General features: G+C 43.6%; 2 protein-coding genes and 1 non-coding gene across 3 annotated transcripts; 1 reads left to right on the forward strand and 2 right to left on the reverse strand.

Moving 5' to 3' along the window:
- The first annotated feature begins 870 nt into the window (after positions 1-870).
- Positions 871-6,119, forward strand: acat2 (acetyl-CoA acetyltransferase 2). Its single transcript, XM_029676530.2, has 9 exons — positions 871-1,031; positions 1,721-1,855; positions 3,195-3,376; positions 3,520-3,637; positions 4,190-4,333; positions 4,551-4,673; positions 4,911-5,065; positions 5,164-5,274; positions 5,361-6,119. Exons 1-9 carry the CDS (start codon positions 983-985, stop codon positions 5,529-5,531), a joined length of 1,188 nt encoding a protein of 395 aa, XP_029532390.1. The 5' UTR covers positions 871-982; the 3' UTR covers positions 5,532-6,119.
- Positions 6,120-6,181: 62 nt separating this feature from the next.
- On the reverse strand, positions 6,182-14,523 carry tcp1 (t-complex 1). The gene is made up of 12 exons (XM_029676512.2): positions 14,413-14,523; positions 13,591-13,676; positions 13,355-13,483; positions 12,868-12,965; positions 11,584-11,694; positions 9,409-9,590; positions 8,778-8,904; positions 8,269-8,444; positions 7,963-8,086; positions 7,595-7,787; positions 7,210-7,373; positions 6,182-6,612 (listed from the first exon to the last, which is right to left on the reverse strand). The coding sequence occupies exons 1-12, from the start codon at positions 14,483-14,485 to the stop codon at positions 6,399-6,401; spliced, it is 1,677 nt and encodes a 558-aa protein (XP_029532372.1). The 5' UTR covers positions 14,486-14,523; the 3' UTR covers positions 6,182-6,398.
- LOC115140724 (small nucleolar RNA SNORA29) lies at positions 13,837-13,977 on the reverse strand. Its single transcript, XR_003865273.1, has one exon. It is a non-coding gene; the product is annotated as a small nucleolar RNA SNORA29 (small nucleolar RNA).
- Positions 14,524-16,550: the final 2,027 nt, after the last annotated feature.

A 16,550-nucleotide genomic window follows, 5' to 3' on the forward strand; every position in this document is an offset into this window, starting at 1 on the left:
GGATGTCCTTTGGGTGGTGGACCATTCTTGATCCACACGGGAAACTTGTGCTTGAAAAACCCAGCAGTGTTGCAGTTCTTGACACAAACCGGTGCACCTGGCACTTACTACCATATCCCGTTCAAAGGCTCTTAAATATTTTTCTTGCTCATACACCCTCTGAATGGCACACACACAATCCATAATTTTTCTTGAGGCTTAATTCTCCTTTAACCTGTTTCCTCCCCTTCATCTACACTGACTGAAGTGGAATTAACAGGTGACATCAATAAGGGGTCTTAACTTTCGTCTGGTCAGTCTCATGGAAAGAGTAGGTGTTCATAATGTTTTGTACACTATTTCCTGTATTGTAGGGAAGCAGAGAAGCTACAGCTAACTTCCTACATTTCTACCCATTTTGTCATGGAGCAAAGAGAAAAATTTGCATTTTTTTAAGCTATTCTAAAAAAAAAAAAGCCATGTGGCTGGGATTTTTGCATTTTTAAAACAGATTTCCTGCTATTCTACACATTTTGCCATGAGGCTGAGAGAAAATGTTGCAGTTTTATAGCTCATTTCCTGCAATTCTAATTTGTTTTTCCATGGTTTATGACGTGAGCATATGCTATCTGGGGAAAGCAATGTCTGTCTACACCATGCTGGCATCAGGGGGTGTGTGGTACGCCATTGATGTCAGCATGGTGTACAGACTGAGCTACAGTCAGACATTGCTTCACAGCCTGTGTGGCTGCCAAAATCATGTCTGAAGTCCTCCTAGCCATTGGGTGGTGCTTTCGTCAAATATCTGTCCCTGCTACTGCCAGGGATCTTCGTGCTGGTTGCCGAAGGAGGATCTCTTTTGTCATTCAAATGAATCAACATGCTTGAGTCCATTTACAAGTTCAGTGTTTCAGACAGATAGCAAGCCGGCCACTCTTAACACGGAAGACAAGAGAACCGAGCAGCACAGTGAAATCTGAAGGATTACCAGCTAGCTGTCAATATGAACACTGAGTCTGTTGTCATCGTTTCTGCTGCAAGGACCCCCATTGGTAAATAAGTTCTGAATCTGTCTGATTCCACACTAAGGCAATATTTTTCAACATAGCTGGCTACCTGTATCAAAAAGAATTGCCTGTATGTATATTTATTTGTTGCATTTCCTTATCACACGAGATTGGTTTTGTAGCGATGCTGACGTTCCTTGAACGATCGTTCACATTTTTCCAGTCCTTGTTTTGACAATGTTCTTATTTGTTCAACAACATGTTTTAATGTTTTTGAACCTATCAATTGAACAGACCATTACTGTCGTTCATTGTCGCGAGCTACCTCCTGACCAGGATTTTCAATGGTTCGCTTATGCTGAACCTTGATTGGTTGCCCCACCCTCTGCCCAGATTCTCGAAACAGCGATTGGCTGTTGGTCATAGTACCATGGACCCGCAGCTACAGTATTGGCGATAGGCTGGAGATCAAACCGAATGGGGTTGGGCGTATTTTAGTTGGACGGTGTCTTTGCAACCTTTAATCAATCAATACATTTGTTGATGATAATGTCTGTTATCTTGTTGTCTGATGTAAATGCAGTGGGAGAGTGCTGTCACACCATGGAATCAGTACTAATGGCCAAGTGCATTTCTCAAAACCCAGCTACCCGTTATAAAGCAATCAATGCCCTGCTCTTTTTGTGGATACTGAATATAACGTTATTTCTCAACTTTATTCTTCTGTTTCACAGGGTCTTTCAATGGTTCTCTGTCAACTGTGCCCCTCCAAGATCTGTGCTCTGTGGTGATCAAGGATGTCCTGAAGAGAGCCAACCTTAAGCCTGAGGCGGTGTCTGAGGTCATCATGGGGCACGTTCTGACAGCAGGTAAAGACCATCTGGAATGGAACCCAGTCTGTTTATTATAGCTGTTTATCAGCGCTGACCTGCTAGCTACTTAGTTAATAGTTCCATGTTGCTCAGTTGGTAGAGCATGGTGCTTGCAACACCAGTGTTGTGGGTTCGATTGCCACAGGGGACCAGTATGATAAAGTTAAAAAATGTATGTTCTCACTACTGTAAATTGCTCTGGATTAGAGTGTCTCCTAAATGACAAATTTAAGTGCAGTGGTTCCCAACCTTTTTCGGTTAATGTACCACCAATGGATTTTTGCACTGCCCAGAGTTCCCCTAAAGTATCCCCTCATGTGCATCTTCAATTACCCCCTGTGGATGGGTCGATTACACCCAGGGGTTCTAAACTCAGCAAAAAAAGAAACTTCCCTTTTTCAGGAGCCTGTCTTTCAAAGATCATTTGTAAAAATCCAAATAACTTCACAGATCTTCATTGTAAAGGGTTTAAACACTGTTTCCCATGCTTGTTCAATGAACCATAAACAATTCATGAACATGCACCTGTGGAACAGTCATTAAGACACTAACAGCTTACAGATGGTAGGCAATTAATGTCACAGTTATGAAAATGTAGGATACTAAAGAGGCCTTTCTACTGACTCTGAAAAACACCAAAAGAAAGATTCCCAGGGTCCCTGCTCATCTGCGTGAATGTTCCTTAGGCGTGCTGCAAGGAGGCATGAGGACTGCAGATGTGGCCTGGGCAATAAATTGCAATGTCCGTACTGTGAGACGCCTAAGACAGGAATGTCAGTGTTCTGCCAATGGCCAACGAAGAGCCCGGATCTCAATCCCATTGAGCACGTCTGGGACCTGTTGGATCGGAGGGTGAGGGCTAGGGCCATTCCCCACAGAAATGTCCGGGAACTTGCAGGTGCCTTGGTGGAAGAGTGGGGTAACATCTCACAGCAAGAACTGGCAAATCTGGTGCAGTCCATGAGGAGGAGATGCACTGCAGTACTTAATGCAGCTGGTGGCCACACCAGATACTGACTGTTACTTTTGATTTTGACCCACACTTTGTTCAGGGACACATTATTCAATTTACGTTAGTCACATGTCTGTGGAACTTGTTCAGTTTATGTCTCAGTTGTTGAATCATGTTATGTTCATACAAATATTTACATGTTAAGTTTGCTGAAAATAAACGCAGTTGACAGTGAGATTACGTTTCTTTTTTTGCTGAGTTTCGTACCCCTGGTTGGGAACCACTGAACTAGTGTACTAGCCATTCTAAGCCTCTGATATCTCTCTTGCAATCATTCACTTCTCACGCTCCCAATCCTTTCCTCTAATCTCCTCTCCTCCCCAGGTCATGGGCAGAACCCAGCCCGTCAGGCCAGTGTTGCGGCAGGTATCCCCTACCCAGTGCCTGCCTGGAGCTGCCAGATGGTGTGTGGATCTGGGCTGAAGGCTGTGTGTCTGGGCGTTCAGTCCATCCAGACTGGAGAGTCAACCGTGGTGGTGGCTGGAGGCATGGAGAGCATGAGCAGGGTAAGATGGAGGGAGAAGGAGGGATATGAGAGATGATGGAGAGAGGAAGGGGGTGTAAGTGAGAGAAAGATGGGGTGAAATCAATACCATTCTACCAAATGTCCCCATTAATCGGCAATTACTCTTTCCCCTTTGACCCCCAGGCTCCCCACACAGTGCAGATGCGGGCTGGAGTAAAGATGGGCGACACCACCATGCAGGATTCTATCATCGCTGATGGACTGACTGATGCTTTCCACTGCTACCACATGGGCATCACAGGTCAGAGGACCAGAGTTCTAGTTATTGATATCAATGTGTAATGGGAGATTCCAGGTGAAACAAAAGGAGAGCAGTCACTGATAATATTAATCACATATCAATCCGGTTGCACCAAAGCAGAGAAAATGTCTAGCTGGCCTTTTGGAGACAGGCCCTTTATATTCTAATCAGACGGCACCGAGTGTTACCTAAACACCAGCTTGAGAGGCTTGTAGGAAGTCAAAACACATTGATGTTGTCAGCTGCTACAGAATCAGTGTTCACAGAATCGGTGTCCTCGGGTCCTTGTACCTCCTGTTTGGCATCAATCACTATCAACAGATATTAGTTTAATTCATGGTCTAGTGACCATCAACCTGTGTCACAAACAGAACACTGGAAATCAGGTGTATTACAGAAAGGAAAATATGCTAAATATTGTGTTAATGACTCTTAACTGAATATGAACTTTATTCATCTTACACAATGTCACTGATATTTTTCAGTTCAATAAGGAGGAACATTGGGGTGTCTTAATCCAGTAGGGAATGTTGTCTTCTTTTCTGGATGTAGCTGAGAATGTGGCTAAGCAGTGGGGTGTGAGTCGCGAGGCTCAGGACCAGTTTGCCACCCAATCCCAGAACAGGACCGAGGCTGCCCAGAAAGCAGGACATTTCGATCAGGAGATTGTTCCGGTCATGGTGCCGTCCAGAAAAGGCAAGGAATTTGTTGTGCTGGTTTATGAACCCCGAGACCTCAAGTGTGCTCAAATCACTTACGGATGGGTGCATGACCCAATGGTTCTTATATCGCTAACCACCATTCCTTAGAAGTGAATTAGATGACCAACACCTATTATTTCTCTGCTTAATTAAATGATTATTACGAATGTAGATGTTTCATGAACTATATTGTAACATTCCGCTCTCCTCAGGCCCAGTGGAGGTGAAAGCAGATGAGTTTCCTCGCCATGGCAGCAACATGGAAGCCATGACTAAACTCAGGCCCTGCTTCCTAAAGGACGGCAGCGGCACCGTCACCCCCGGCAACGCATCAGGTACGCAGGGGGCACTCATCCTTGACGCACTGTGATGTCACTGATCTCTCTCAACTCAATTATCCTTTGGAAGGTTACCAGTTGACCATTCCAATTACATTATGTCTGCTGATTCTCCTGGCGTAGTGATCTAGATTCTACATGGTCATGACCTTGACATATTTCAGTTGGGATACACAGTTGCATACCGCCAATTTTTTTTTTTTGTGTTATATTAATTGCCATGTATTCCCTCAGGTATAAATGATGGAGCTGCAGCAACTGTTCTAATGAGCCAATCAGAAGCTCAGAAGCGAGGCCTCAAGCCAATGGCCAGAATCACCTCCTGGGCTCAAGCCGGCCTTGACCCGGCAATCATGGGAACTGGGCCTATCCCAGCCATCAGGAAAGCGGTGAGAACCAATCAGCAAATGTTCCGATGTGTATAATTCTAGAATGACTAGTGTATATTCCTTTTCATTTGAAAGAATGTTCACTGATTCTTTACCAGGTTGCAAAGGCCGGTTGGCAGCTGGATCAAGTGGACCTGTTTGAGATAAATGAAGCGTTCGCTGCACAGTCCATCGCTGTAGTGAAAGAGCTCGGACTCAACCCAGATAAGGTAACTTGATGAACCATTATTTCAACACTATTGTTTGGGGCAAACAGTTGAATTCCTTTGGTCTTTGGTCTCTCTCCCCTGTACAGGTGAATGTGACTGGAGGTGCCATCTCCCTGGGACACCCCATAGGCATGTCTGGCTGCCGGGTTCTGGTGACCCTACTGCACGCGCTCCAGAGGACTGGGGGTCAGAGGGGTGTGGCTTCTCTCTGCATTGGGGGAGGGATGGGCATTGCCATGTGTGTAGAAAGGGTGTGACTGAATACAAGTACACTGTTGCTGCATTCAGGATCACCTTATTGGTCTTAAAGGGAACGTTTAGAATGCTTTATTACACAACTTGTTTCAGCAGAGTGGTGGTAATTAATTTGTCACGTCGCTGAAAATTATGTAATTAGGTGAAGAAAGCAGCAAAGGTCTCTATTGTGGACCATCCAATACTGGTCCTTCATTTTCCATAGCATATGTATAGGAACGTATAAGGTTTAGAAGCTAAATTCTTTCTGCCTGTGTGAACCTAGTCATTGGGCAACATATGCTAGTCTTTTTTCCATCAGCAAATAAGTATCAACTGCTAAACAAAGGTTTACATGACTGGACTTGTTCACACCCAACCTAATGAGAATGCAGCCTTCCTATTTGTCCTGTTCTCTCATGGAATGACAGCAATGTACCTTAATGCTCTATGAACTGTAGAATGTGGTTTAAGACAGCAGCCTTCCTTAAATATACAAGTGCCCAAAGACAGCGTAAACTTGCAGTACCTTAGCTTGCAGTATCCTGTTGTAGGTATGAATGTACTGTTTATTACCTGTCCACTTTCCAATACAGAATAGATGAACTGAACTTGTGCTTTTTCAAAATGATGTAATTTGATTTGCTATGTATTATAATAATACAGACCAGAATAATCCAGCAGGGTTTATTTGTGTCCAACAGAATCAGTTACATTTCCCAGATTAAACAGGTTACCACATGGGAACAAGCAGAGTGCACAACCTATGACGGAACAGCCAAGAGCTTGTATGTATAAATACAGAGACACAGCCAAGCGGACCAGAACCACATTTGGGATCTAAGAAACCCAGGGCAGATTCCAGAACCAGTTACAGGATACAGGAATGTCTACCCGTCCATCTGTCCTGATGCAACGGCGTCTTGGTACGAAGGCCCACCCTCCTTCTGGTCTGGGAACAACTTGATGAGGTCATCGATACGGAGGATAGTGATGGCGGCCTCTGTGGCAAACTTGAGGCTCTTGGTCTTCACCATGGTGGGCTCGTACACACCAGCCTGCTTGTTGTCCCTGGGTTTACCATTCACCAGGTCCAGACCAATCCTTTAGGGGAGAAGATAACTTCAAATGAGAAACACGTCACAGCCACACCAATGTAGAGCTGGGCTCTCCAACTCCGTTCCTGGAGAGCTACCAACCCTAATCTAGTGCACCAGACTAATAATGAGCTGGTTGATAATCTGAATCAGGTTAGTTCCTTCAGGAGGGTAGCTCTCCAGGAACAGGGTTTGAAAGCTGGGATGCAGAGCTACTGCATTGTAAACTGCTGGCACTTCTACAACTGAAGCTCATTGGGTTCACAACATGTTAAGCTGTGATGAACTGATACCGAAGCAGAATACACAAACCATTGTGACATTAAAAATGTCCAGGCCAGAGTAGTGGCATTACAGCTCAGGGGAAAACTGCAGTCTCCACTCTGGGCCAGCATGCTTTCTCCCACGCGTATCACTGCATACACCACTGATCAGGTATAGCAGCAAATTTAAAATGGGAATATTATGCATCCTTGTAGTAAAACTTGACTAAACGGGTCTCAAGCTCAATGGCATCTAAAAAAATAAATAAAAACCATTCACTTAATGGCATCAACACAAACACGCATGTTGAAATTCATATCTAGTGACGTAGCACACTGACCATTTGAGGTTTTTGCGTTCGGGGTTGACCTGGGCCTCGTTGTGGAAGGCTCGGAGCTTGGCGACCAGGTCAGTGGAGTCCTGAGCAGCGTTCACAGCCAGGGTCTTGGGAATGACCAGGAGGGAACGGGCAAACTCTGCTATGGCCAGCTGCTCACGAGAACCCTGGGAATGGACAAGACATTCACAGATCACACAAAACAATATCCCCCCAATCATTTACACATCTTTAATTCGGTTTAAAAAAATGGAAAACAAAATGTATTGTTTCTATATGGGAAAACCCATGAAAATTGATGGGTTTCAAAAGCAACAATACCTCTGATCCCATCTAGACAATCAGGACAGAGATAAAGAAGCAGTGATTCCCAGGTGTATTTCTTTACCATACTAGTGGCATAGTTCTCCAGGTAGATGGACAGGGCTGCCTCCACAGCACCACCTCCTGGTACAACAGACTTGGACTCCAGCACCCTCTTAACCACACACAGAGCATCATGCAGGGACCGCTCCATCTCATCACACATGAAGTCATTGGCCCCACGCAGGATGATGGAGGCGCAGGTACGGGCCTTGGTACTAAGAGAAGAACGGAGGAGAAAAGGAAAAATGGAGATGTGAATAGTAATGGGATAGAGAGAAAAGAATGTTACAAATAAATGTGCTAAAGCAAAACATTGGTAAAGATAAGTAAGAAGGTTGTACATGATCAAAAACTTAGTGATGAGAATAAGATTTCAGTTCCTGTTCTTACTTTTTGACCAGGATGAGCTCATCGTCACACACACGCTCCTGCACCACCTCCTCACAGTGGCCCAACATGGCTGTCTCAAATGTCTCCTCTCCCTCCAGGTTAGACAGGGATGGGCAGATGGTGGCTGAGGGACAAACAGAAAAAAAAAAGACTCAATTCTGGGTAACAAGCTAACTGGAAACAAACATGGTTGCTTTCAGAAAAAAGTTTTAATCACTCACTGAAAAAGAGAAAACAGTTTCAGAACTTGTGTTGACCTGAACGGTTATGACATTTATCAAAAGGTAAACAAAACCTGTAGCTTACCTCCCGTTGCCTTGGCGATGCGTTTGAGGTCCCGCTTGAGGACCCTCCTGATAGCCATGGCTCCCACGTCCACAAAGTACTTGAGGCACATGTCATCGATGCCCCCAGTTGTCAGGATGACGTTAGCACCAGACGCCAGAATCTTCTGAATCCTCTCTTTGGTGATGTCAGACTCCCTGGAACAGCAAAATCAACATGAATACATTGTGTGTCTCTTGTACAAATCATGTGTATGTCTCGCAACAAGCCATGATGACATTAACAAATCACCCTGTCTTTAGAAAATAACTGTTGTCCAGCCCAAAGTAGTCGTATTACAGCTCAGGGAAGAGCTGCAGCCTGAACTCTGGGGCAGAATTATTTATCCCACGCGTATCACTGCTAACACCACTGAACAAGTATAGCAGCAAATTTAAATGGGAATAGTCTTACATTGTCATGCATGTGGCAAGGCTTGATTTAAAACAGTAGGTCTCGTACAAATAGCCTGTTTGACATGTCCAACGTACCTCTGTCTGATCTGGTCTAGTTTCTCTGGGTCATTGATGAGGACCTGGACTCCCATCTTCATCTTGGTCTTCTGCAGGCTGAAGTCCAGACACGCCACCTTGGCGTTGGTCAAACGCTTCACCATGCCTACAGGGGGACCAGACCCAGTCATCACACCATTGAACAGAGAATCTTAACCCTGGTCAAGATAAACCTAACCCCCCACAATCACTGATCTATTTTACACAGAGCAAACCTGCCTGACAGAGAATGAGGAATCATGTCAGCTGCTCTATTCATGACATTTCTATCTGTAATATTAGCCTACTACTGTCCCAAGCCAGGATGAACCTATATAATAAAAATGAATTAACATGAAATCTTTATCATATAGATCTGCCTAACAAGCAAATCTAGTCATGGTGGCATGTGTGGCCAGAAAAATAGTGCCACGGCTCATATAAGAAGCACCGCAACCATTACTTTTCAAAGCCAGCTTTCTGTCTCCCACGCGTATCACTGCGTACGCAACAAGAACAAGCATAGCAGCAAATTTAAATGGGAGTCTGTCAATGGCATCAGATGGTCATTTCATGGTTGTACTGTTACGGAACAGGCGCAGTCTCCATCAACAATGTTTTACACATGTACCTTGAGACCCTACAGTGCAATTGAGTGCGTATCCATTGACAAGATAGCTCTCCTTCTGGCTACGTCCGTGGGCTTTGAGCACGTTAACGGAGTTGATGGGGTACCTCGCCACACCCTTCTGATCCACAAACTTCACTGCCAGAGTAGCGTCCACCACCATGTTGGCAAAGAAGTCTGCATCACTGAGGCGGTCACCGGTCAAGGATTCAAGCTTTTCTATAGGATGGAAGTAGGATTTCACAGCTTTCAATGGTAGTTCCTGCCGAACTACATTGCAGACGCATGCCAAATCCAACAAACCCTGGATAGGTTAACATATCAGCTAACCACATATATAGCAATCTGATGCATGACTACACAGTTGATGAAATGGCATGCAACCATTGGTAGGCATCTAGTCTGCCTGAAACTCTACCAAAGCTACCAGGACGTGACACCCAAGACACCATTTCATTATTAGAATTAAATAAAAATAGTTACATGTCGCAAATGATTTTGGATGGTATTAGTCGATACTTTGACTCCAACTATCAATTTGTAAAAAACAATGTTTGTTGTTGCTAGAGCGTTAGTCGGCTGTACCTGCACCAAACTGGTCAAAAAAAAAAAATCATATAGCTTGCTCATCATCTTTTTAAAACGACAACATGTAACTTTTCGGGTAATCTGACCAAATGCATAGAAACGCGAGTTATAAATGTGTCATTCTCATTGAAAGCAAGTCCAAGAAGCGGTAGATCTGTTCCATGTGGGCCATTTCTAAGCTTCCCGTTCTTAAGTTTAGTTTTTGCATACCAGCTTCAAACAATATTTTTTGTTATGAGAAATTACATTTCACAGCAGTTTAGATACAATTATTCTCTACACTTGCTTGTCATCACAGAAACTGTAATTAGGGATAACACACACACGACAAAACACATTGTGAATAGACTTGATACGGGTAGCTTCCAGCTTTAATTGTAGGCCAAATGTCCTTGCCAGCTTACAGCTGAAGCAAACATCAATTCCCTACCCTAGTACTTTGTGATATGCTAACTAAACGCAAAAAAATGCTGATTTCAAAGCAGACTGTCACAAAAAATGTTATCAATTCACGTAGTCTCCCTCGCCACTAAAACCCATTCACACCGTCTGGTTTCCACTAGATTCCATAGCCAAATTCTGCCTCATGAATGAAGTCACATTTCTTAGAGACAGCACACACTTTCATTAGAGATTGCATCTTTAAAAAAAAAAATCCTAGCAATTCCCAATAAAATAAGTCCTGAATGGAAGGGATTGTCTGTCATCTGTAGCCCCATGAAATCAACTAAAACAAGCTCAATTACTCAATGCATGCACACACCCCTATTGCATTCACCTGTATTGTGAATAGAGTTGATTTACCCAGTTTATCAAGAGATTTACCATTCAAATACATTGCCGTTGTTTTAGGTGTTAGATGATTGTACAATGATTCAATTAATGTATACATGGCTGCCTAAAAAGTGAAAAAACAATTCCCAACTGTAATGATATCGAACTCAGACAACCAATGACTGAACAGAGCCATAGCAGAGTTGATCTGTCTGGATCAAGTGCCATTCTGTGAATAGTTCATACAAAAAAAATGTGGTATCGTTTTGGGCTCAAATAGTGATACTAAACCTGGTATCGAAGTCAAACATGTGGTATCATGAGAGTAAACCAACATGTTTCCTGCACTTATTTTCATGACTGATAAAAACTTATTTTATGCTCTCGTCTCTTCAGCCAACACACTGAGCTATATGTTTGGAATACAAATCGTGAGAATTGCAATACATATCATATCCGCATCCAAATATCGTGATAACATCTGATCATGAGCAAATCCCAGCCATACTTATGTGATCCTATAAAGCAAATGACAGATATACAGTGAGAGAATGTCAAGAGTGTACAAAGCTGTCAAGGTAACGGGTGGCTACTTTGAAGAATATCAAATACATTTAGATTTGTTTAACACTTTTTTTGGTTACTATATGATTCCATATGTGTTATTTCATAGTTTGGATGTCTTCAATATTATTCTACAATGTAGAATAGTAAAAAAAGAAAACCCTTGAATGAGTAGGTGTCCAAACTTTTCACTGGTACTGTGTATGGGAAGGGGAGGTTTCAGGTTAGTCAGTGAGCAGGAAGAAAGGATACACTCCGATAATCTTGGAGGACATGGAGGTCTTGGCTGCGTTGACCAGACACTCCCTTCCCAGGTCATCTGTTGCGATGGTCAGGTTCTCATTGATGTAGCGTACTGCCTCCCTGGTGGGAATGAAAGATATTTTAACCTCTACGGGAGCGGCGTGTCCGTAGTGCTAGGTAGCAAACGTGCGCTTATGTGATTAGCATAACATAAGTAACAAGAACATTTCCCAGGACATAGACATGTCTTATGAGGGCAGAAAGCTTAATTTTTGTTAATCTAAATGCACTGTCAAAATTACAGTAGCTATTACAGTGAAAAAAATGTATGTCGTTGTTTGAGGAGAGTGCACAAAAACCTATCACGTCACCTGGTTTGATACATTCACCTCTGAAGGTAAATAATGTACTTTACATTCAGTCATCTGAGGGTCCCATAGATAAAATGTAGCATAGTTTTGTTTGATAAAATCCATTTTTATATTCAAATGTAGGAACTGGGTTCTACATTTTGAACAGCAATGCAATGGTTCATTGGATCAGTCGAAAACAGATGCCATCTAGTGGCCAAAATCTAAACTGCACATAGACTCCTAAGTGATATTATGGCCTTGCTCTTCCATTTCAAAGATGAAGAAAAAAATATGATCTCACATGTTTTTTTTCTTTGTATTATCTTTTACCAGATGTGTTATATTCTCCTACACTCATTTCACATTTCCACAAACTTCAAAGTGTTCCATTTCAAATGGTATCAAGAATATGCATATTCTTGCTTCAGGTCCTGAGCTACAGGCAGTTAGATGAGTGTCATCTTTGGCAGATTTAAAAAATAATAATTTAAAGGGCCCGATCCTTAAATTAAGAGCTCTGTTTACAGAACCAGGAATTTCACAGTTCAGTCTTGTAGTGGAGAACTTTCAGAAGATTAGAATCAAACAGATCTGTCAATAGCAACAAATGCTCTTCCGCTATCCACAGAAACACCACTCTCGTCAACCCCCAATTTGTTTACACATTAGTGCTACAATTGCTAGCTACAGTTGTGTGTTATTGAATATGATCTTATTGAAAGAAACTAGAGGGGACTCATTCCAAACAACCACTAGAGTTAATTTATGCTTTGGTTGACACATTCATTCTGGAGACAGTTAACAGGCAACACAAAGTCAAACAACCCTGTCCTTGTAAACAAAATAATGAACCAGGAGTGGAGGGGAAAAGGATCTCAAAAGGCTGATAATATGCAAAACAATGGTGTGGAAATTGGATAGACTGTGGCATGATTCTTACTTGCAGGCCAGGCGGTATCCACTGATGACTGAAGTTGGATGGATCTTCTGCTTCACCAGTTCATCTGCGCTCTTCAGCAGCTCTGCTGCAATGATCACCTTTAAAACAAAGGAAAGAACAATATGAATAAGCCAGGGAAGATTATTTAATGAATAAGATGATCATATATATATATATATAAATAAATGTGCCGTTATTTCATATAGAGGTGGCGGAGTGGAGGCCGTCCAACCCCTTCAGACAATGACGGACAGTCTCTCTATCCCGTTAGCATAGCCGAACATCTGTAGAGGCAGATGAGCGGTACTAAAAACAGGAAGCAGGTCATTTGAACCATGTGTGACTAGGCAGGTTCAGGCCAACCTCCACCAAATTATGTTTACTTGATCAAATTGAAATCTAAAATTTTAAAAGAGTATTTCGGGTAGGAATATATCAGACAACCTTTCCCTTGACCTTTGTTCTGAGCAGCTGTTGAAGTACTCACCACTGAAGTTGTCCCATCCCCAACCTCCTTGTCTTGCAGCTCAGCCAGTTCACACAGCACCTTGGCTGCTGGGTGCTCCACCTCCAGCAGCTTCAGGATGGTAGCCCCATCGTTGGTGATAGTCACGTCCTAAACATTAGAGCATTTGTAAGAACTTCTTCCGTCAATCTGAATGGTACACAAGCCATATCCAATTAGACTGATGGCGGTGACTATAATTGGCCACAAGTATTTACCCCGATGTCATCCACCAACATCTTGTCCAGCCCGACCGGGCCAAGGGAACTCTTGACGATATTGGCAATGGATGATGCGGCCATGACTGCAGAAGAAACGTGGGCACACAATCAAAGCTGATTCCCTTGCCACAAAAAGTAACGTTACACTAGCTGTATTAGCTAGCTAACTATTACAAATAACTACCAACAATTAAATTCACCAATCTAGAAACAATAGCACAATTCCGAAACTGTTCAGACTGATGTAAATTGTTCTGCCAGTTCTATTAGGAGGGGTGGACGAAGCCAGCCGCTCCGTCAAGACAATGACAGTGTTCTATCTCCCCCATTAGCATAGCCGTTCATTCTGGGATGGATGAATGAACGGTACTAAAAAATGGGAAACGCCTAGGAACTATTTTTTGGGGGAAAAAATCATGTTGCGCACAGGGATAGGTAGCTGGTAGCGTTAGCGACTCCCTAACGCCAATGACATATGCGTATTAGTAAGCCAACGTTAGCTAGCTAATATAGCAACTTAGCAAGCCTAACTAGCACGGATTAGCTATAATATACTGTTAGATAATGTAGCTAATATTGATTTGTTATACAGCTTTTTATACTAATGTGGGCAACACAATATGCTTAGGTAGCTAGTTGATTAACATTATATCTTGCAAATTTAAGAAAAGGGAGGCGAAACGACGCATTTTTTTCCCCCGCACGTGCTGCGGAGTGCTAGTTAGCTAACCATTGAACTCCGTCCGCAACTCTCCCGCAGACACCGATTAAAACACAAATGGCATAAACTGCTACCCAAGAGATAACAACATAGCTCACCATTTTGAGAACGAACGGACTCGCCGGTCGTTCTCGTGCCGAACACGTTTAACGCTCCATCCATTAACGACATCTTGGACAAGCTAAAGAGACAGAAGAAAGGAAACGAAGTAATGAACTATGGGTAAACCGGTGGGGAACCAGGGCTTCTGGGTAAAGATTAAGAACCGAGAATAGACGAGAACATTCCAGAAGATTAAATTTTAAAACAATAATGGCATCGGACAAAAAAAAAATTCATTACGAAACTAATGTATACGTAAGACTGTATATAGCGATATACATTTATCACTTTTTATTCAACTGCTATATGATGAAATACATTTCCCAGCATTCAAAGATCCTTGTTCCTTTTTGTGGCTGTCTTGCTCATGGTCGGCGGGTGCCCTCTACTGGTTGGCTGTGCATATGACACTCACTTTGGACCACCGATGCCAAAGATGGTATCAATTTGTAGGACAACAGAAAACTGTCAAATCCTATTGTAAAGACTGAGGGAGAGCTTGTTCAATTGTCCATTTGGCCAAGGTCTTCACAGGACACTTCATAGTGTTGGTGGCGATGGCTGTGCAATCACTGTCAAACGCTCCCTAAAACACTTCTGTGAGCAGGCCTTTCTAATCGACCTGGCCCGGGTATCCTGGAAGGACATTGACCTCATCCCGTCAGTTGAGGATGCCTGGTCATTCTTTAAAAGTAACTTCCTCACCATTTTAGATAAGCATGCTCCGTTCAAAAAATGCAGAACTAAGAACAGATATAGCCCTTGGTTCACTCCAGACCTGACTGCCCTCGACCAGCACAAAAACATCCTGTGGCGGACTGCAATAGCATCGAACAGTCCCCGCGATATGCAACTGTTCAGGGAAGTCAGGAACCAATACAAGCAGTCAGACAGGAAAGCTAAGGCCAGCTCCGCCCCCCCCCCCCCCCCGCAGCTACTCGCCCAAGCCTCTCCAGGTTCTCCTTTACCCAAATCCAGATAGCAGATGTTCTGAAAGAGCTGCAAAACCTGGACCCGTACAAATCAATCTGGACCCTCTATTTCTGAAACTATCCGCCGCCATTGTCGCAACCCCTATTACCAGCCTGTTCAACCTCTCTTTCATATCGTCTGAGATCCCCAAGGACTGGAAAGCTGCCGCAGTCATCCCCCTCTTCAAAGGGGGAGATACCCTGGCGTTAAACTGTTACAGACCTATATCCATCCTGCCCTGCCTATCTAAGGTCTTCGAAAGCCAAGTCAACAAACAGGTCACTGACCATCTCGAATCCCACCGTACCTTCTCCGCTGTGCAATCTGGTTTCCGAGCCGGTCACGGGTGCACCTCAGCCACGCTCAAGGTACTAAACGATATCATAACCGCCATCGATAAAAGACAGTACTGTGCAGCCGTCTTCATCGACCTTGCCAAGGCTTTTGACTCGGTCAATCACCATATTCTTATCGGCAGACTCAGTAGCCTCGGTTTTTCGGATGACTGCCTTGCCTGGTTAACCAATTACTTTGCAGACAGAGTTCAGTGTGTCAAATCGGAGGGCATGCTGTCCGGTCCTCTGGAAGTCTCTATGGGGGTGCCACAGGGTTCAATCCTCGGGCCGACTCTTTTTTCTGTATATATCAATGATGTTGCTCTTGCTGCGGGCGATTCCCTGATCCACCTCTACGCAGACAACACCATTCTATATACTTCCGGCCCGTCCTTGGACACTGTGCTATCTAACCTCCAAACGAGCTTCAATGCCATACAACACTCCTTCCGTGGCCTCCAACTGCTCTTAAACGCTAGTAAAACCAAATGCATGCTTTTCAACCGTTCGCTGCCTGCACCCGCACGCCTGACCAGCATCACCACCCTGGATGGTTCCAACCTTGAATATGTGGACATCTATAAGTACCTAGGTGTCTGGCTAGACTGTAAACTCTCCTTCCAGACTCATATCAAACATCTCCAATCGAAAATCAAATCAAGAGTCGGCTTTCTATTCCGCAACAAAGCCTCCTTCACTCACGCCGCCAAACTTACCGTAGTAAAACTGACTATCCTACCGATCCTCGACTTCGGCGATGTCATCTACAAAATTGCTTCCAACACTCTACCCAGCAAACTGGATGCAGTTTATCACAGTGCCATCCG

This window comes from Oncorhynchus nerka, linkage group LG13, assembly GCF_034236695.1.
Source record: "Oncorhynchus nerka isolate Pitt River linkage group LG13, Oner_Uvic_2.0, whole genome shotgun sequence".
Classification (NCBI taxonomy): Eukaryota; Metazoa; Chordata; class Actinopteri; order Salmoniformes; family Salmonidae; genus Oncorhynchus; species Oncorhynchus nerka.